Raw genomic sequence first — 23496 nt, forward strand, 5'->3', positions numbered from 1 at the left:
TTTCCATTAGTAAACGACAACTATTATTCCTAAGGGTTCTATGTAGAGAGACTGCTCAGCCAACAGTTTAATCTAATTAGTAGAATTCCAAGAGGGTACTGCTCCAGTGTGCCTCGAGTGTTATACAACATACAATTCTGAAGGTTCTATACATCACTTGATGTCTCTACCTTTTCATCATAACTGTAAGTCCTATTTACCCCTACGTTGGAGTAATTCTTTAAGGCTAACACCTTTGAGTGTATAAAATACCTCAGCAATCATGCTAAATAGCCTTATCATGTTATCACATAGCCAATTAACAAGCTTGTATTGCTAGTAGATTTTATTCTTAAATACAGACGCTCCTTAATAATTTACCAAGAATCAGTGATCGGAATCACTGTTGTTGGATTACTCTGTCTTGTGTTAACAAGTTACCTCCCTGAGCAGACCATTTTGGGATGAATGAAGTGTTTTCAACATAATAAAGTATATACTGTTCCAATTTATGTAAAAGGCAGACACTATTAAAATTCATTAACTGATATAGCTGATCTTCATATATAAAGTTTCAATTTTCATCTTACTGACCTAGCTGTAGTCAGTACTTTACATGTAAAGTGCATTTTTACAAATGAAAATACTTTCATCAACATATTTTGGCCGGGAATATTATGCTGCCACATTCTGTAATGAAACTAACTATCTAAGATCCTTTGATTCTTGCAGTTATTTGTATCAAAATATATGTAACACAACAGGCATGTGAGTTTGGATACATTATGTATATTTCAATGTCACAATGAATGTCAAAATTTGAGCAAGTGAATTACAGTATCAACAACATCTGGTATACTTGGAATTAATCTTTTGAATATACATGGTAAACACTGTAAGTCTGAAGGGAAAACATTAACCTTATGATGCACAGACAAAGACAGTTGGAATTTAAGTTGAAAATAACTAATATAATCCTAACATTCAAATTTTGTTATTCTTCACTTTGATGAGAGTACGCTGATTTTATTCATTCATCTAGAAATATTCATATTTTTTACCATTTAAAACCTTTTCTCAATTTTACACAATTTCTTGATACTACTTAAAATTGTTCTCCCATTTTGTTAAAACATCCAAAAATATTGAATTTTAACAGTATAATAAAGGTCTGTCTGGTTTCAGTTCCATTGTCATCAGAATAGATCTCACCAGAACGTCAGCCGGGCAAGCCCAACCCACAACTGTGGTGCTAAATCTCAGCAGTACCCTCCCAAGTAAACAGCTTAATCCCACGGTCCCAGGCTGGGATCGATCTGCTGCCATGCGAATGCTAGGCAAACACATTACCATTGTATTAGCCAGGAGTTTTAGAGAAAAAATAAGACTTGCAGTAGAACAGTTTGGTTTAAATATAGCAGAAAAATGCTCAAAGGTAACATCAAAATTTCGTTCTAAAGTTACTAAATAATAAATTAAAATGATGCATATTTATTTCTTCTTTGAATGCAAAAACATTTTAAGCTATAAAATAAGACTTCAATGTTTCATTTGAATAAACAATCATATAAAGTGATAGGAGGATAAATGTGAGACAGGCAAGAGAGCATGCTAGAAATATGAATGAATGGTGAGCGATTGTGACGCAGTTATGGTAGGCCCTGCTGCTTCCTCCGGTGCCTTAGATGACCGCGGAGGTAGCAGCAGTAGGGGATTCAGCGTTATGAAGCTTCATCTGTGGTGGATAACGGGGGAGGGTGGGCTGTGGCACCCTAGCAGTACCAGCCAAATTCGGCTGAGTCCCTTGTCAGGCTGGGAGGAACGTAGAGAGGAGAGGTCCCCCTTTTTTTATTTCATTTGTTTGATATCTGCTACCCCCAAAAATTGGGGGAAGTGCCTTGGTATATGTATGTATGTATAAATTTTGGAAGATGAAGTTTGGCCAAATTTTGGAAAAAAGTGATGAAACATTTATCAATGCGATCGACAGAGAAAGTACCGGTATACAGTATATCAAACTGATTTCCAAATCTCAAAATATCTTTTTGATGGAAATTGAGAAACAACAATTCAAAATATCAATTTGCTTAAGGAATGCAACTCATGACCTCTGGTTGGAATTTTAAAAATTAAGATTTGAATTTTTGGCTAGAACATCTGTATCTTATGATTCAATTTTTTTTTTTTTTAATGAAAAAATTTATTTTATAGGTAAAAAATCTTTTTGCCTCCTTAGGCAAGCTCACCCGGTCATGTACGCAACTATTTTCTTACCTGGGCAAGAATTAATTTACCATTTCTTTGAAAATTCAAGGGAAAACTATTTATTTTAGTATCTCATATACAGAAACACCACCAGTGTCTATTATTCCTGAGGACTAGATTATCAGTTTTCTCATATTTTTATACAGTACTTGTAAATAAATGTTTGCTGCATGTATGTTCTTCTTATTTCTTTGTCTTCCTTTCCTCACTGGGCTATTTTTCCCAATTGGAGCCCTTGGGCTTATAGCATCTTGCTTTTCCAACTAGGATTGTAGCTTGGCTAGTAATAATAATAATAATTTATAAATTGACAATTTTAAGGTTATGATTATGCTGAAAGATGCATAAAATGTCAAAGACGATAAATAAATAGACCAAAAGCGTAAAATCTGCCCAGAAAAATACACAGATGAGAATATATTATGCTAGTTACGTACTGTATTGCTTACGTATGCGCATTTGGTAGATGTAGCGTATATTATGTGTATTTAAGGGAAGGGGTTCTTCATTAGTTAGTAACATGGAGATAAGATGATTATGTCCTTATGATCACCTGTGGTGTGGAAATTCCTGCTAAAAACCCCATACCTATACTTATTAAAGTCTATTTTATCAATCTCTGCAAAAAAAACTTTGAAGCCCGTTTTCTCAATACTTGAAATTTTCTGCAAAAAATTACATCTCCTTTTTAATATTGATTAATTTTTGTCATTCAAACATGAAAAGATAGGACATTTTATTGCCCACAATCTTGAAAATCTCTTTCTTGAAAATAAAAAAATTACATGGGAAAAGTAGTAAAAATTTAACATGTCTTCTATACATCTCTCTCTCTCTCTCTCTCTCTCTCTCTCTCTCTCTCTCTCTCTCTCTCTCTCTCTCTCTCTCTCTCTCTCTCTCTCTCTCTCTCTCTCATAATGCATTTAAAAAAATTTCCTTTTTTCAATGATTTATAAATTAATGAAACTGATTAAGAAACAGAAAGTAGCTAGAGTTTGAAACAACCCCCAAATAACATCGTTTTATGGAGCCGAGCCGCACTCCTTAAACATATCAGCACATCCCATTTCATTATTTTTATACTGTCCAACTGAAAATTAAGAAAAAATATATATTCAATAACACCCACCCATATCAACTAATGGATGTCGCTATAGAAATTGATAAGTTGGCAGGACCTCTGCGTAATGCAACCATTCAATTGGTAATAACGAAATTATCCTGAAATATCTACAGTGTAATTTGTTACAGCTATTTTTGTATTTTCTTGGTTCTATATTTTTAGTTATCTGATTAAAAATAACTGAGTACTTGCAAATCTCCACTTATTGTATATATAAGTTATCTATTTTGTTAAAGCCAAGAATCTGATCCTAGCATGGGTCTGTTAATTCTCTTGCACATACATTGACATTGCTATGAAAGATATTTCTTGTGGGAAAGGATATGAACTTATCCTATAAATCAATAATACATAAAAACTACCTAGAAGAATTTTTTATGAAAACATTCTTAGCAAATTAAAAGAATTAAATTCGATACATACAGAGCTTTATCTAAAACTATTTAGTTAAGATAAGGATCTTATTTACATAACTTCAACATTTCAGTGATAGATCTTACCATCTGTTACTCTTAAAAGATCATTTTTTAAACAAGTTTTCATAATTTGCCTCTCAGTACCCTAAGAATTTTCTGAAAGATAGGCTTATGAATCAATATCATGAACATGTATAATTACAAAAATCAGAGAAAACTATTTGCAATTCATATTTCTGTGTTAAAAAATTCTGTTATTTCAGATGAGTCTACTAGGTTTAATGTCCTGCAATACTGAAGTATTGTAGTTACACTAGCCATGTGAACTGGCTTTGGCATCGCTGACAAACTCTGCACATTTTGAATCAAATCCTAACGATACTTGTGGTAATAAAAAAAAATTAAATAATTACCTAATTTCACAGGGTTTGCGAATAATACAATGCATAAAATGGATACCTATCCACAGACAATTATTTTTAGCAGTGATTTCTCCAATGTATTTACATGAAGGACATTGGAAATGAAAAAAGTAAAATAAATGATTAACGCTATTTGGTAACCGCTCCAATCTGTACATTGTCTTGGACTCTGGACGGGACAAAATGAACCAGATGGATCACCCCTGAGCACTGGTGAACAATGGCTTTTTTAACATGGAGTATAGGTTCTATGTACCCATGGAATTTCTGAATCAGATAACAGACGCCACAATTTTTCTCAAGTACAGAAAAAACGCAGCTCATCCATGTTTTTCTCCAAATACAGTATACTCTCATGAAAATGTAAGACACAATAAATTTCCTCAAAAACTAAGGGATGATGATGTATTCTAAAGGAATTGCACTCTTGCAATTATAATCTACAATAATAAATGAGAGAAATGCCAAAATAATTGGCAGAATACCTTACACAAAATTGTATATTTTTTTGCAGACTGTTTGAAATGCATTTTTTTGGAGTACAACTATTAAATGCAATTAAGCTGACCAATAATGGACATAGTAACTAAATTCTAAACTAGACAGAAAAAAATTCTTTATGGCACACCAAGTATTTAGTTTCTTCATAACATATTCAAACTTCAGTAATGGTGAGACTGCTTGCATAATCTGATTATATACATGAATTCCAATAAAAACTAACCAAGTGTACTTTCACAAAGGTTATAAAAACTTAACTGAAATATTGTCTTATACACAAATGTGTAAATGTAAGCTGTCATGTATTAAGTAAGGTTTCACGAGGCTTTAAAAGTAAAAGAAGAAGCTTTCAATAACTAAATCCTCTTCTTTGATAAACTAAACTAAACTTACTTAACCCCTTGTCGTAGCTCTCTATATGCAGATGAGGATATTGTGGAATGCTGAGGGTATGTGGCAAAAAGTGGGTGTGAAGGTTTGTTATTGTAACTTGAACCTGCATATTTTGCTGGAGAAGACTTTGTACCTGGATCCTTGCTAGTGCTGGTATAGCCACTGATTGGTGACAAAGTTGGAGGCGATTTCTTCGACGGACTAATTTTCTGTAAGCACGACTGCAATAAAAATAAATTCACTTCAAAAACAATCTACCTTCAATTATATATCTCAAGCAACAAGAAAATTGTACAATTTTACATTACATTATGAAAATGGATTAACAAATGTGGGAGCTAAGTACTGTACATGACAGTTTGATATAACTAGATAACAATTTTTCTCTAATGTCAGGAACCTAAAACTCCATCAAATACATCATTCATAAATACACTGAAAGGGGGTAATTCAGGTAGAGAGTTCTTTTTCATATCAGAAAAAGAAAATCATGCTACTGTAATCAACTCTATTCCAAGATACCCTTATTTTTTTTTTCTTAAAAAATATCCAAATAACTACTCCTATATTGTACAGTACTAATTACTCTAAATGAATGAAACATGGTCAAGTAATACAATGGCCTTGTACCTTGAAACACATGTAAAGCTTGGTACCATGTACAATTGGTTTACAAAATACCTCTGTAAATATTTAAATTCACATTGTTGCTAAGAAAAATGGAATCTGCCAGAATTTTATTGTTTAATTTTTCATTAAAAATGTATAGGACTATTGCATGTTTAATATAACTAAAATTGGTTCGATCATTCTGAAGGAAGGCCGGCGATATCAATTTTTCGCAGGTCTTTAAACCGCATCAATCGCTGCTCTTCCGTCCATCCTTGCTTCACTTTGCCTACCCTATAGGCAGCAGCACCACACCCTGGAACTATCTCCGTCTTGCTGCACCGGCCATATCATAAACATATTGTGTGTATATGGTTTCTTTACTCCATTTGCTCAACTTATGACAAGACCCCTAAAAGAGCTTAAAACTTCCTCTAAATCTACCTCTAAGCACCAAACAAAGTTAAAACCTTGAACTATACGTAGAGGTGCTGAGTAAATGTAGGGAATTTATGTCTTTTGCCACCATGGACTGAACTTGGAGAGACTGTTGTGCTGTACATTACAAAAAATTAAGCCAACAGTCATGCTGGCATCAGTGAAAGTGTCCTATGCAGGGCTTAGCATGTAGCAATACTGAGACAAGACATGATTAAGATGAAAAATGCCTTGTTCATATGGATTGAGGATTATCACTATAAATACATAGCAGCAGACTCTTAACCTTATCCAGGAGAAGAGAAAGGCTCTCTTCCAACATTTAAGTCCCCTAAGGTACAGCTGAGGAACCAGGAGAGCACCAATGAGACCCACTAAGCTACACCACCTACACCTTTCCAAGCCAGCAAGGGATGGTTTGATGATTTTAAGTGAAAAATGTGAAGATGACTGGGAGGACAGTATCAGCAAACCAGGAGAAAGTGGAAGTTTTCTTTTTAGATATGCAAGAGATTAAAACTAAGAAAGGGTACAACTCCGAACAAGTGGGAATATGGATGAAACAGGTTAGTACACTGAGTAAATAATATGTATTTCACAATGAAAATACTTTGCATAAAAATAAAGAAAGAAATGTAAGTAACGTTAACCTGATTTGCATACGTAAATTGGTGCAGTAATTACTGTTACATTTACCAGTACTGAACCCCTTTATTTCTTAGTTTTTTTTATGCATGGTTAGTTAGGAGTTGAGTTGAGGTACTATAGGGATAGTTAGGGGTTGAGTTAATGTACTTTAGGGGTAGTTAGGTCAGTAGCTGGACTTTTTTTTATAAAACTTTTGATTAGCCTTAGGGAGTCCTAGACTTTTCAAGTATTCTCACTGTAGAATGAGAGGAGAAATTACGAATCCTCCATCAACCTCAGATTGCCTCTGGGAAAGCCACCCAATGGTTGAATCCAGGGCAAGTGTCTTATTGCATATTTTTGTTATCTATCCTTTATTGCAAAGCGGATTTTCATGACTACTGTATACCTATGTTTACCACTAACTACCTTCCAGAGAAGGTGCGAATTGGCACAATGAATATTGAGCATGACTTATTCAAAATAAAAAGGATTGTAAATTTAAATACTATTGACAACAAAAAAATGAAGAAATCAAGATGAAGCACTATAGTAGTTGTTCTCCAAGTATTGGTATGGGAGAGCTAGTCATAAAAACCCACTACTTATAGACTAATTTTTGATTTTCTCAACCAAGTAGCATTTATAAAATCCATAGCACAATGAAAGTTGGGTAAGTATTGAAACTGAACATTTTATTTCATAAATTCTGTTCTGATGGAGTGATATATCCAGAAAACTAATTAAAAATAGCCAATTTCTGATCCTCACCATCTACCTTTTTAGACCTTTAACAGACCAGTATAATTTTACCATGAAATCCTATTTAGATTCTAACTACAGTTTTTTTTCTAAATATAGTATAATGCACTGCAACTGCTCTTCATAACCCAGAAAAAATTATATAAAATAAAGGACCTAGCATAAGGGAATTAGGTGAAAAAGTTACATTGGACCTCACAAAGCTTGGTAATAACCAATTCTATGCTTTTTCAAACGTCAGATGGCTGAAGACAGGCTAGAATAAATATGATTCAAATACTGTAGCAGGTAAGCAAAGATCTCATTCTTGTTTAAGTACTCACTTGCTTATTATAGCTGGTAATAACTTTAGAGGGGGAGACTTCATTAGCAGCAGGGAAGGTCAGGGAGACTGAGCGAGTGAACGGCCCTCGCTTGTCACCTAAACCCACTAACCCTTCTCCTGTTCCCCCCAAAGTAACAGTCACCCCCCCAGACCGTGCCACAGGTACCCCAGTTAATCCATCTAAACTGCGATGTCTCTGAGAGGGACCAGAGCTTGTTTCTGTTGGGGGAAAAATACAGTCATTCCAAAATAAAAGCTACCATCTTAAACTACTTATCAACTTTCAAACCTTGAAAAAAAATCAATAAATTAAAATAAATCCACTATGCTTTTTAATGTTATCTAGATTAATTCTTTTTACTTTTGCACTTCTAATTTTCTTATGACTATTTCAAAGGTTACTAACCCATGACAGACCATTCTACTTAAAAACACAGAACAATCACAAATAAAACACCAATGCAAACAGTTATTGTCATAAATATGTTTAAGTTTTCTTTTCTCTTCATGAAGTTACATATAATGCACTTGTGCTCTATAATCATGACCTTTTCATCATCTCTAGGTCTTCATCCATCACATTTTTCTCTGATTTCTCACATCTTCCTACAGGTCTTCACCCTGCTACTTTCATATACACCGCTTTTCTGAACAATGGTTCCGCATCCTTTCCCATCACATATCCAGACCATCTTAGTATTTAACTTTGTGAAAAAAAATTAATAATAGTTGGGGAAAATACAAACCATTTCCACATAACACAAGCTTGGGTTATATATGTTTTAAAGTAACTCTCATTATCAATTCCCTTTTGTCATAATGTCTGATATTCTACCTCAGTACTGTACTATAATGATTTTCCAAATATTGACTGTAAAGATTTCAATTTTTCTTAAATAGGTTTACATAGTTTGCAAGCAATAAATTTAACTTTTTTTTGTATAACAGAAAGTATTGTAATATTTTTTTTCGGTCCTACCAGTTGTCTAACCACCTTTGTTTTTGCAGCACGCCCTACTCTCTGTAGGGTTTTTTTTTTTTTTAGAGAGGCAACTGAACTCAATTTTCAATGCTCAGCTAGAAGATGTTGTCATTAGAGGAGTTTTGACATCAGGCACGGCCCTTCTTCAGTATTCTCAGTTTAGTTGAAAAAGAGCTTTGACAGTTGAAAACCTTGCAAATCCAAGATTTCATCAACAAGGATCAAGATATTGCTACTCCACATCACCAGATCACAAAAGGTGATTCCATACTGGAACTTAGTGATGGACAGTTTTTTTTTTAAATGTCTGCCCCAGAACAAAGTGAACGTAAGGGAGCCTAAAACCGTCTTTTTGTGGAGACAGTCAAACGTTTAAGTGTCATAAACATTAATAGTTAACTGGAACTATTGAAATGGCATACTGGTACTTGCCCAAATAGATACATGGTTAGGGGTGTTTCTGTTTTACTCCTGTACTGAATAGGAACACTTATGAGTGTCCCCCCAGTGGAAATCTTGATTGTGTAATTTGTTTATATTATTACCCGGATGCTGAAGTTTGACATAAAGGAATGCTAATTTTGCCTTTAATTTTCTATTTGGGTTGATGGGTCCATGCTAACATAACCTTAACAGTTGTTTCAAAAATAAATATTATTTTGTGTTTTATGTATACAGTACAGCATTTCATTTCAGAAACCTCCCACCACGGCTTCTTTTCCCCAGCCACTGTTTTTTACGATCTCTTAAGTACAGTAATTTATCATAATTCTTTCCTCCCACAGTGTGTTTCTTTATTAATTATGATATTCCCTTTCACCTAATGTTCTTATACCTTTACTTATAATCGGAAAGCCAAAGGCAAGAGAAGGAAAGGTAGGATAAATAACAAGGTTCAAGCTGGGTCCCCTTGCCCAGTATAAATCAAGGGGTGGTGCCCAGAGCTCCGTTCTCTTGACCTGTTACTTAGGTTTTTTGGGTATTCCACCATTGTATATTTGTTTTGTAGTGAACGTCGGGTTGTGGTCGGCATTCGGACACTAGGCAGTTCGGGTGCTACCTCTGGCCACAGTCCGCAAACCACTACAACTTCTCAAGTACTACCCCCATCTTTTGAACATCATATTCCTCCTCTAATCCTAATTAGTAACATGATTTTCCCACTGTACTCCAACCATAATCTAAATACAACTAAGTAACATTTCAAAATCTTTCCCATTTCCCTTGTCAGTGCCATAGTGTTGCACAGAGGGTTATAGTTCTTAGCCATAATCAGTCTTTGGCCTCTCTTTTAATAGGACATTTTTATTCATCAGGAGTCTAGCTACTCTTTCCATTTCACCCATGCTGTAGTTACTTCATTAATGCTCTCTCAACTCTACTTCACAGCCGTGTGTAACCAAAATAAAAAAAAAATGAGCTATCTCTGTCCATCTATCAAAAAATCAATTTCAATGATAAAATTTCTTATTTCTATACTGAACTCCTCTGATATTCATATTTCTTCTCTAGAAGCTCGGTTTAATTGATACTTGTCCATAAAATTTGAAAATTTTCCTATTTTCTTTCAATTCAATGAAAATATTCCCTTAACAAAGAAATGGAACCTTCTGAAAGCAAGAGGTAAACAGCCCAGAACGTCTGTGCCAGATACTCTTTGTCTCTTCAGTTTTATGGTCAAATTTATCCCTACCTCTAGATAACATGAATTGTTGGAGGGTGAGTATATGTAAGAACATCAGGTGAGTATAGAAATATGAAATTTTATTATCAAAATTGTTTATTTCTATGAGCCTCCCCCAATGTCTTATTGCTATCTCCCACAATTGAAGGAAAGAGAAGGATAATCATAAATATAAGTAATGCAACCAGGTTAAGGATTATTCACCAGGTCTAAATTAATTCCGAAAAATCATTTCAAATATGGTTTGAAATACGGGACTCCAGGTTGTTTACTGAAGAACTTTAAAATACCGGACTGTAAATAGTCTCTAAATGTTACTTATGATCTAGCTGAAACTTCTGATCAATTCTAAATTGTATATTAAATACAACCTCATATTTCCACAGATAAGAGCATAGTAAATTAATGGAACTCTATATTACCGGTACTTAGACCATGTCCCCTGCCAGTACTATAGGGCCTAGAGCCCATTAGTCTTCACAAACAAACTGACTTGGTATGCTACTGAGCTGCTGCTGAAATTCTTTCCAAAGAAAGATTTCTACCAAAATTAAGGGAAATATCTGCACTCCTAATACCATGTACCTTCATTTTCAAGCTTTTTATTCTGTTTGGATATAACTCCTTGGGAACTTCTGTGATGAAATTGTTTACTAGAAATGACACAGCATTTTTGGTCAACAGGCAATTATGGACCCTAATCCCACAGAACAAATTAAGGATGCTACCTCTAGTACTTTTTGTTTTGTCAAAATACAACTGCACAGGTCTTACTGGACAAAGAAAATTATCTTCTGATGAACCAACTTCATCCATTTTTAGCGAAAGTGAAAGAATTGAGGCTAACTCTTAGCCTTAAAATCATTTTTGGCTCTGAAGGAAGGTAAAAGAGACAAAATCATATTGTGTTCCCCAAAGCCTACCTTAACAGATAATGCTTTTAGTTCAATTTCTGTACCGCAGAATGAGCAGCGTGAAAATAAGCTGATTATGTGGATTGTTTACCAATTGAAAAGAGGTTTGCTATAGGCTATTAATGTACAGGACTAGTTTTGGCCATAGAAGTACTATAGTCCATTTCTTTTATTGAGGCAGATTTGCACCGACTCGCAGCGGTGCCCTTTTAGCTCGAAAAATTTTCCTGATCGCTGATTGGTTAGAATTATCTCGTCCAACCAATCAGCGATCAGGAAACTTTTCCGAGCTAAAAGGGCACCGCTGCGAGTCGGTGCAAATCTGCATCGCTAAAAGAAATTGACTATAGTGTCTAACTTTACCTAACTGACGTTAATTTGTGATGAGCTAGAGGGCGAGATTGCAAGAAAATGGCATACAATGTTGTCTAAAACATGATGAAAACGATGGACTCTAGTTGAAACTTAGCTCACCTCATCAGAATTTAAACGGATTTTGACGTAGGAAAAATCTCTTTTTGGGTGAGAGCCATGTCATCGTGATGGAAGTTCCTTCCGGCAGCTTCCTACTGTATAATATTTCTGCGAGTGATATTACAAGAGAAATACCGTCAGATATCACAGGGTTCTAACCCCCGGAACAACTATCCTAAGATATCGTGTGTAATCAGGGACGTATCCGTAGATAACCATAGATATCTGCACCCCAAACAGGCTTAACCCAGTCTAGAAATCATATGATATGCCAAGCCATCCACATGAATTAGAAGTTAGTGTACGCTTGCAAGTTCGACCACTTGCTCACCATAAATCAACATTAGCGAGATAAAAGTAGGCACTAGCACCTCTACAGCAGCCAAAAGGAGTAAACAACCCCATTTTCAAATGGTAAACAAACCAAGAAATCAGACGATTTTCTCTTGACTCATCCTGCAGTACAGAAAGTGAGGAAGTATTATCTTTCCAAACTTAGTGTAACCTTATTGCTGAAAAATACCATAATGTAAGACTGATTAGAAGATCTTACTTAAGCAAGTGGAAGGATATTAGGATCAAGATATCCCACTTGGTTTTCTGCCTCACAAAATAGCTGTCTTACAGAGCAACAAGGATTCCTGTATTGCAAGGGTTTAGCAGAAAAAAGAACTAAAGTATTTAAAAAACTCGATGCTTTGTGTGAGGCTTTCAAATCTGTAATGCGCAGAGTACTTTCCAAACCCTTACTGAAGGAAAGGCTAATAACATTAGTTTGAACTTGGGGAATTAGGTTAAGTCAGGATATGGGGTGAGATTGACCAATTACAATTATTAAGAGAGGATTCACTGGACTTCTGAATTTTCGCAAAGGGAGCAAGTGATGTAAAGAGCTTGAGAAGCTCATCACTATCAAATAATGGCTTAAATTGTGTATTGTCCAAAGGTGGAGGTATGTCATTATTGTCGTCATCCCCTCTATAATCAACTAGCCTATCCTTCCATGGCTTTTCCCCTGAACTGAGCAAGTTTCCTTTAGTGCCTAGAACTGTTAACTTGATCAGCAAGCACTGAAACATACTTTTCTATGAGGGGTACCATGAGTGAAATGCACTCTTCACAACAATTATTTAAAATCACAATACTGTATTGGCACTGACATGACACACAGAGAAGGCAGATCTTGATCTCCCAAAAACAATTCCAGTACACATTCACATTACCGGCAGTAATGGCTAACAAAGCTAAGGGAAGCCATCTTAAATTCTTAATGCGTAGTATGCAAACAATCTGGAGAACATGTGATCGAGGCCAATATGACAGAGAAACTAAAAAGGTAAAGAGTATCAAGCACAGAAGTTCTGGGCTTCTTACCAATAGACAGTTTCATTCCTTTGTTAAGGGCAGGTATATAGTGAAGGGAAAGACAATGGGAAAATTTTAGAATCTTAAGAATTTTTCAATCAAGAGTTGATTAAACCAAACTTCTGGAGAAGAAGAAATACGGACATAGGGGAGATTCATAGAAATAAAGGGTTTTCAACTCTCCTCTTTTGCCCAACGCAATGATTGTTTTTCCAACAATTCATATTCAATAGCACTCTTAAGCGTAACTTGGAATGTAAAAAACTGATAACATACAGTGAAATGGGAACGTAAGAGAACTCTGGCAAATCTTAGCTTACTACGTTGTCCTACATTCATGTTGGCATGTATCTATTATTTCCTTGACTGCTCTCCATCTCATGTGTAGAGTAAATTAACAAATTTTAATCTTTTTTTATTCTTTCCTTGATAACTCTGGTGTTTCCTCATTTCCTGATATTTTATCTCTTTGGCTGTATATCAAAATCTGATTTTGAATCACCAATTGGAGCTATCAGAAATACTTATCAGCTGAGCAGAGGATAAAGAAAAAAAAACTTTTAATACCCTTATCCAGCGACCTATTACTAATCAAAGCATGTGATCAACTGCATCAAAATAATCCCAATGTAAGTACATTCCATACTGTAAATTTTCATATTCACAATATTAATAAGCATTTGTTTATGTTAAAGTTAATTGTGTGTTTATTAGAATTTTCAACTGAAAACACACTATACCAATATCATCGTTTAACATATATCCCTTCGGCCAGAAAATTAAAAGCTTTTGATTATGTATCAGCATCTTCTAACATTATGGAAATTAAAAAAATTATGGGGTAAACATTTATAAATATTTAACTCTAAAGCAATTCACCTGCAGGATGAACTCTATCCCGTCTTTTCTCTGGGGTCAGTTGTGTAGGTTTAGTGATCACAGGCGAAACTGATTTACGACGACCATTGCTGGCTGGACTAGAGCTGCTGGAGGATTTGGCTGATGACTTGGCAGAAGACTTATCACTATCTTTAGATGACTGACGAGCAAATTCCTCTACATTTGGAACCAATTGTCTTTCTAGCTTACGCGCTACCACTTTAACTTTTATAGGCTGATTGGACTGTAGACTTTGCATTCCATTTATGGGACTATTTGATTTATTTTGAGATAAAGTCTTAAAATTAGAACTAGGAGTATTACGCTTAGACTGTGAACTGTTGAGATCTTTGGTGTTGTTATTCACTCTGGAACTATTTACACTAAAGCTACGCTCGCTGCTAGAAGTTTTTAAACGACACTTCCGTGATGCAATGAGTTCGTACAATTTGTTACGATAGATATCAACACTGAGCTGCACATCATCACGAATGCAGGGAACCACAGCATGATCCAGACAGGGCTCATTTGCTGTATTGTGGAATCTGAAAAAGAAAAATTTTAATATTCATGGATTAGTAATAAAGCAATACAAAACTAGATTCTCCTAAGGGTTATTACATATGAATTAATATTTATAATGAATGGCTGAAGGTAACTGCTATAAATCTTTGTTGAAGCACTTATTGTACTCTTAATTGAATCAAATACATTTTCAACTCTGGGGAAACAGACTATAATCTATTTTCTAAATTTCTTTTACCATTGATTTAATAAAGTAAACTCCTTTTCTTTGTTTAAGATGGAATAATTGTAAAGTATTTAATCACAGCACCCTTCATGGTGATGTAAAGTTATTTCTTGAAGGAAAAAACATTTTCCACTTCATAAGGCAAAAATAATCCAACCTATGTCTGGTATCTTTGAATCAATCAATGACGTAGGGAAGTGTATAACTGGAATAAAAACCCTTATTATTACCATATAAACTTACCTAGCAACAAATGGGTGTTTAAGAGCCTGCTCTGCCGTAAGCCTTTTATCTGGACTGAATACCAACAATTTCTCTACTAAATCGATGGCATCACTTGGGGCACCTGCCAGTATGTCTTTTAAGGGTTTGCTTGTTCTTTCTCCATGAGGTTTACTCAAAAGAGATGAAGCATACTGAGAAGATATTAGATGCATATCTGGAATAAAGTCAGTGAGAAAAGAGTATACATTAGTGTATGGAAAATTTGTGAAATATATTCTATAGCATTACGTCAAAGTGTTTAACAGTATTACGAGGTTTTAAGGTTAAACTCTTGAAGACATAGCTATCCACAGTAAAGTATAAGTACTTGATTGTGAATCTGGACGAGGGAAATATTTCCACATTGCAGTATCATGTATGTACTGTAATTCATCATTAAGATTGGGAAATGACACTCCTCTCTTTGACACACCATATAATAATCTTTCTATCAGAGTAAATAGTCAATATTATGAAACTCAATACAGTGAACCCTCGTTTATCGCGGTAGATAGGTTCCAGACGCGGCCGCGATAGGTGAAAATCCGCGAAGTAGTGACACCATATTTACCTATTTATCCAACATGTATATTCAGATTTTTAAAACCTTCCCTTGTACGTAGTACTGTTAACAAACTACCCTTTAATGTACAGAACACTTAATGCATGTACTACAGTACCCTAAACTAAAACAGGCACAAATATTAAAGGCGATTTTATATCATGCGTTTCCTAAACACGCTAAAAAGCACGATAAAAAATGGCAACCAATGTTTTGTTTACATTTATCTCTGATCATAATGAAGAAACAAACTGGAGGTAGAGCTTTGCTTATTACCCAGACATATTTCCCATACTTTTCCCTTAGAACTACATCACATCTTCCTACTTTAGATATATATATATATATATATATATATATGTGTGTGTGTGTGTGTGTATATATACAGTATATATATATATATATATATATATATATATATATATATATATATATATATATATATATATATATATATTTATATGTATACACATATACATACCTACATATATACATACATACATATATACATAAATACATGCATATATATATATATATATATATATATATATATATATATATATATATATTACTGTATATATATGGGTTATGGAAAAAATCCGCGAAGTGGTGAATCCGCGATGGTCGAACCGCGAAGTAGCGAGGGTTCACTGTAAATATATGAATTATAGCACGTCTCTCCCCAAATTCTAATTGGCAATAGAAATGGTTTTGTTACAAAATGAATGTCCTAAACACTAAGACACTCTCAAGTTCCCATACCAAAAGCCCACGTTTTCTTTTGATTCTATGGCACAAATCTATCTGCAAAATAATCCAATTCAGATGCAAGCTCTTAACAGTCAATGTGCATTGATTCTTTTGGGTGGTATATTTTCCAATGTCATTTTCACATTTTACAATATATAGCTCATCTCTCTTGTTGATTTTCCCACCATGAAACACTTCCATTCTTGTGCTCCCCCCCCCCTTGATGTTTTTCCATATATTCTGGTCAGTTTTTAAATGCTCAAGTTCTCATAGAACAAATGTAAATTCCAACTTGCTGTTGTGGTTTAATAGCAATGAGCAATAACATTTCTTATATCTATAAATTCTACAATACACCTTTCTGAAAGTTACAGTGCCCAAATCTAAGTGTGTAAGCATCACTTTCATATAAAAAAACAGCTTCATGTAGCATTCTAAACGTAATGTAAAGTAGAGGAGTACAAAAACCTGCAAGATGTTTTGCATGGCAGTTTCAAAGATTAAGATAAGAGTCTTCAGACCCATGTTTCCTTAACCCTGGATAGGTACGGTGGGTCGTTCGCGACCCCGAGCGTCAAAAAAAAACAGGTTTTTCTCACGTGACTCACCCCCGTGACTGAATTTGTGGGTGATCGACCTGCAGGAGGTGTCTCCCCTACACGCTCTAGTAGTGTCCAGATGTGCATTGCTGTAGCTGTACTCCTTCCCCGATTTCTGAGACGCGTCGGGGTCGTTCGCGTCCGAGTTTACCCTTCTAAGGTAGTTTGCATAATTATCAAAGTTATTACGTATTATGAAATTGTCGTAGAATGGTGCAACTTGTATAGGTTATCAGTTGTGGAAAGTCTTGGTGGATTGTTTGGCTACCATGTGCATGTTTTTTTTTTTAGTTAAAAGGTCGTTCATCACCACGAGGACCATTTTACCGCGAGTGCCCCTTTTTCATTTTTTTTCATTTTTTTGCCAAGTCATTTTTCCGTAAGATATTGCCAAATAGTGTCGTAAAACTTTTGCTTGTTTAGTGTTTGAAAGTGTGTCTAGATGATCTGGCTACCCATGCATGACTTTGTTTTTGTCAGATACGACGTAGTTATTGGTATATTGGGTATTTAACTGCGGTTACCAATTTCTGTTTTTTTTCAATATTTGTAAAAATTACTACGTAGTAAGGAATTGCCGTATATTATTCATTTTTTTTTCATGTTTATGTGTTAGAAAGTGTGCCTTGATGGTTGGGCTAACACGTGCATGTCTTTTTTTTTATCTGAGATGTCGTATATTAGAATGTCGGGCATTTTACCGCGAGTGTCCCTTTTTCATTTTTTTTCATTTTTTTGCCAAGTCATTTTTCCGTAAGATATTGCGAAATAGTGTCGTAAAACTTTTGCTTTTTTAATGTTGGAAAGTGTGTCTAGATGATCTGGCTACCCATGCGTGATTTTGTTTTTGTCAGATACGACGTAGTTATTGGTATATTGGGTATTTAACTGCGGTTGCCAATTTCTGTTTTTTTTCAATATTTGTAAAAATTTACTACGTAGTAAGGAATTGCCGTATATTATTGATTTTTTTTTTCATGTTTATGTGTTAGAAAGTGTGCCTTGATGGTTGGGCTAACACGTGCATGTCTTTTTTTTTATCTGAGATGATTAGAATGTTGGGCATTTTTCCGCGAGTGCCCCTTTTTATTTGTTTTGCATTTTTTTGCTTAGTCATGTTACCGTAAGGAATTGGCAAGTAGTGTCGCAAAACTTATATTTTTATAGTGTTGGAAAGTGTTTCTAGATGATCTGGCTACCCATGCCTATTTTTTTTTTAGCCAGATATGGCGTATATATAAGTATGTGTTCGATTTTCCTGTGATTGCCATTTTTTCGTTTTTTCCCATTTCTTTCAAAATTACTACGTACTAAGGAACTATCACAGAGTAATATTTCATTTATATGTTTATTTGTCGGAAAATATGCCTTGATGGTTTGCCTAGCACGTGGCTGAATTTTTTTTTTCCTGAAATGCCGTATATTAGAATGGCCATTTTTCCACGAGTGCCCCTTTTTATTTGTTTTGCATTTTTTTGCTTAGTCATGTTACCGTAAGGAATTGGCAAGTAGTGTCGCAAAACTTATAATTTTATAGTGTTGGAAAGTGTTTCTAGATGATCTGGCTACCCATGCCTATCTTCTTTTTTTAGCCAGATATGGCGTATATATAGGTATGTGTTCGATTTTCCTGTGATTGCCATTTTTTCGTTTTTTCCCATTTCTTTCAAAATTACTACGTACTAAGGAACTATCACAGAGTAATTATTCATTTAGATGTTTATTTGTCGGAAAATGTGCCTTGATGGTTTGCCTAGCACGTGGCTGAATTTTTTTTTTCTGAAATGCCGTATATTAGAATGTTAGCCATTTTTCCGCGAGTGCCCCTTTTTATTTGTTTTGCATTTTTTTGCTTAGTCATGTTACCGTAAGGAATTGGCAAGTAGTGTCGCAAAACTTATATTTTTATAGTGTTGGAAAGTGTTTTTAGATGATCTGACTACCCATGCCTATCTTTTTTTTAGCCAGATATGGCGTATATATAGGTATGTGTTCGATTTTCCGGTGATTGCCATTTTTTCGTTTTTTCCCAATTCTTTCAAAATTACTACGTACTAAGGAACTATCACAGAGTAATGATTCCTCTAGATGTTTATTTGTCGGAAAATTTTGTTTACTTTTTTTTTGATTGAATATCATCAAATTTTTTTAGCTAAAATATTGTTTTACATTTTTTTTTTTCGATTTTATTTCCCTTCAAAAAATTTTTTTTGGGTCAGAATTTTAATTTTATAGTCGTAAAATAATCGACAATTATCCAGCAACCCACCATACAATTTTTATGCATATCCAATAATAATTAGATTAGTAAATAACACCTTGAAATTGACATACCCTTCCTACATTTCAAGTGGCAGATTAGGGAGTCTGAGTCAGTGTGGTTGGCGGCCATTTTGTGGACATATCCGAAGCGTAAGCTGCCCTATCTATATATATTCTTGTTCCCTATAGAATTTCTGATATTTTGGTATATTTTTACCTGCATAAATATCATATTATATATTAAATATATGTATTTTTTTACGAAATTTCTAAGTACACAAAAAATTACCTTTAGATATGGCCCCTGATATAAATGTAATTTACAAAATAATGAAGATTTTTTTACATATTTCTATTTTAGGATAACATATGTTTATTCCCTAAAAAAATTAGCCACTTCCTATTTCATTTGGGTACCCAAAAAAATTCATGAAATTTGGACAAATTTTTTTGGCCAAAAAAAGTTACCCTTTTTTTCTCATTTCAGATCTTCACCTCCATGGGTCTGACTTCATCCAAAATACATCAAGATGTGTCCTAAACATTTAAGAATCAATTCCTAAAAGGATTTGTGTATATATGTATAAACTTTTTTTTTATGAATTTTTACGTCAGGTCTTTTTTTTTTCTACTTAATTTTTTAAAATATTTATAATAAATAGTTTTTCTGCAGATGAGTAGTATTTATCTTTACAGTTGTTTTAAGCATTCATTGAAGTTTTTTTTGGCAAAAGAAAAAAGGAGGTTACTGCAAAAACTGATTTTTCAAGAATTTTTTTTGGCGTCGGGGTCGTTCGCGTCCGAGTATACCCTTAAAGGGGTGTCCGAGGACCGTACCTATCCAGGGTTAAAGGTTAACTTTTTAAGTAAGTATCTTCTAGTTATCATACTTACATATACCAAGGCACTTCCCCCACTTTTGGGGGGTAGCCGACATCAAACAAATGAAACAAATGAAACAAAAAAGGGGACGTCTCCTCTCTACGCTCCTCCCAGCCTGACAAGGGACTCACCGAGTTCAGCTGGTACTGCTAGGGTGGCACAGCCCACCCTTCCACATTATCCACCACAGATGAAGCTTCATAATGCTGAGTCCCCTACTGCTGCTACCTCCGTGGTCATCCAAGGCACCGAAGGAAGCAGCAGTTATCATACTGATACAAAACAATAGAATTTCTAAAGGGTCACAGAACAAAAGTTATCACATCTTAAAACTAACCTTCCCTTGACGGAGGTGTAATGACAGCCATTATTCTTTCAATTTGGTCCAAGGTTGAGGAGCCTGGAAACATTGGCTTGCCAAGTAACATTTCTCCCAAAATACAGCCGAGACTCCACATGTCCACTCCTAGTGTATATCTGATTAAAAATAGGAATTTTATAATTTTTTTTTTTTTATAAATTTTCAAGAAAAGTAAACTTTTACATGCATTTACAGTTCACTAATAATACTCCTATCCAATGACATTTTTGTGAACACCTTTAAAGGAAATCTAAAGCAAACCTATAGATGTACGTTGAAAAGGTTATTCACATGAAGTGTATCTAGAAAATTTTGAGAGTAAGAAAATGCACAATAAAGATCTTAGACTTAACTCTGATGTTCTAGAAAGCCACAGATACATAAAAAATATACTTTGCATTTTCAACAATCCAATATTAAGGTACCCCCATAATATAACTACTTTAACTGAACGAACAAGATAAAATGAGTGGCGGTCCTGTAGAGAGTAGGGTTCCCCTGCTGTGTAGAACCGAAAAAACAGCCGTCAAAGTAAGTAAAAATTACCCAAAAAATCTAAATATAAACCTTTTAGAATTGAGGAGGATTTCAGGTGCTCGATACCATCGTGTGGCAACATAATTTGTTAACGTTGGGTCACCCTGAGGCTCGACTCTTGCACAGGGCTCGACTGAACGCGCCAAACCAAAGTCGGCGACCTTTACTCTGCAATCGCTGTCTATCAAAATGTTGGATGGCTGGAAAGAAAATGCATATGGTCAATTTTATCATAAAATTTCAGTAAAAGCAATCAAGTTAATGATAACTTACAGCACTTTATCGTTAACTCTCTTTTCAGTGCCAGGTACCAATTGTGTATATTATTAGATACAGCAAACTGAATAATGTGATGAATCAAAGAATATTCTGAACTTAAGGACTCTTAGTTCAATCAGTAGAACTTCAAAAGTTCAAAATTGCAGCAAATGTTTTTATGTTGAACAGGCTGACATAAGTCTTTTTATAGTTTATATAATAGTTTATGTATGACATATGTATTTTGACGTTGTTACTGTTTTTAGAATGATTTATTGTTAATTTATTCTCATCATTTATTTATTTCCTTATTTCCTTTCCTCACTGGGCTATTTTTCCCTATTGGAGCCCTTGGGCTTATAGCATCTTGCTTTTCCAACTAAGGTTGTAGCTTGGCTAGTAATAATAATAATAATAATAATAATAATAATAATAACAATAATAATAATAATAATAATAATAACAATAATAATAATAATAATAATAATAATAATTAACAGATTTTGACGTAGGAAAAATCTATTTTTGGGCTCGAGCCAAGTCGTCCTGATGGAAGTTCCCTTCGGCAGCTTCCTACTGTATTATATTTCTGCGAGTGATATTACAAGAGAATTACCGTCAGGTATCATGGGGTTCTAACCCCCGGAACGACTATCCGTAGATATCGTGTATAATCAGGGACGTATCCTAAGATAACCATAGATATCTGCACCCCCAATATAATGTATGTAGTACTGTACTGTTGAACTGCAAATTCAAGATTTAAGAGTAACTCCCTATATATATCTGTCCCCATCATTTGGAATGTTCTACTTAACAACTCTCCGCATTAAAGCATTGTGGGAGTGGATAAAGCAAGTCATGTGACCTAGTTAAAAATGGGGGGTAAGCAAGACACAGCAAAGCAGTGATAAAACTATGAAAAGTGTTGGTCGTAAGTGTCATGAAGTGGCTAGTTATGGGTTCTGTTAAGTTTTGATCAACATTTTCATTTTCGAGACTGAGGAAGGATTTTGCAACTCCTAGATGATTTCATTTAGGTCAATAGATGACCAGCTGTATTATTCTGATCCATGCATGAAGGGCCCGGAAGTATTTCCTGAAGGATTTAGTTAAAGTTTGCAGGCATCCTGACATCTAAGGTCATTGACGCCGATATCATTTAGTTTATATATAAAAAAAAAAAGAATATTCAATTAAAACCATAAAAGTTGAATGTCATTATAAAAGTTAAATAGTTTTCAGAAGACCTGATTCTGAAATACAGTAAATCTAAAAATGCCGCTTGCATAGTAGGTCACATCATGTCCAAGAATCTTGGGAAGGATGAACCTGCCCCCCACACCTTGAGCCTCAAACAAATATCTATTCCTTAAGTTATTATAATTGGGGCATTCGGTCAACAAAGGCTTCACTGTTAGAGGTACTAAACAGTCGTCACAATACGGTTGGTGTTGGTCAGCAGAAACTCGTGTGTCAACAGATTATGACCAATACGGAGATGACTAAGAGACGTCTCCCATTTTCGGGGCATCATGTTATACCTCCAAGGAAGGATTTAGTTAAACTAAGATTTTTTATTTGGCAGCAAAATCAACAACTTGTAGTGACCAACAGAACCGATCGTCTATCATGCTGGTTCATTAACAATCATACAATAATCTTATGAATTTCCCAGCTATTTGCATATATAGATGATGATATTGACTTGTGGTCAATCTAGCCGACCAATTTGCAGCCTGTCTTAAGCCCGGATAAATGGGGAGAGTTGTTGCTGCCTGGCTTAAGATTAAGAGTATGAAGATTCTGTCAAAAAACTAAATAATGAATCAGTAGAACTTCAAAAGTTCAAAGTTGGAGCAAATGCTTTTATGTTGACCAGGCTGACATGAGTCTTTTTATTGTTTATATATGACATATCTGTTTTGGACATTGTTAATTGTTTATATAGTAAATATCTGTTTTGACGTTATTACCGTTTTAGAATGATTTATTATTAACTTGTTCTCATCATTTATTTATTTCTTTATTTCCTTTCCTCGCTGGGCTATTTTTCCCTATTAGAGCCCTTGGGTTAGTAGCATCTTGCTTTTCCAGCTGGGGTTGTGGATT

The 23496-nt window shown here is 34.7% G+C and overlaps 1 protein-coding gene across 1 annotated transcript in view; it reads right to left on the reverse strand.

The window, feature by feature from the left end:
* Positions 1-2508: 2508 nt before the first annotated feature.
* The window catches only part of Erk7 (Extracellularly regulated kinase 7), a 205653-nt gene continuing 184665 nt past the window's right edge, over positions 2509-23496 (reverse strand). Inside the window, exons 4-9 of the mRNA XM_068347956.1 lie at positions 21157-21326; positions 20566-20705; positions 15153-15348; positions 14159-14703; positions 7859-8079; positions 2509-5320 (exon numbers count right to left, since the gene is read on the reverse strand). Coding sequence (XP_068204057.1) covers positions 5096-5320; positions 7859-8079; positions 14159-14703; positions 15153-15348; positions 20566-20705; positions 21157-21326 — 1497 coding nt within the window. The 3' untranslated portion in view covers positions 2509-5095. The remainder of the gene's footprint in view (positions 5321-7858; positions 8080-14158; positions 14704-15152; positions 15349-20565; positions 20706-21156; positions 21327-23496) is intronic.

This window comes from Palaemon carinicauda, chromosome 24, assembly GCF_036898095.1.
Source record: "Palaemon carinicauda isolate YSFRI2023 chromosome 24, ASM3689809v2, whole genome shotgun sequence".
Taxonomy (NCBI): Eukaryota; Metazoa; Arthropoda; class Malacostraca; order Decapoda; family Palaemonidae; genus Palaemon; species Palaemon carinicauda.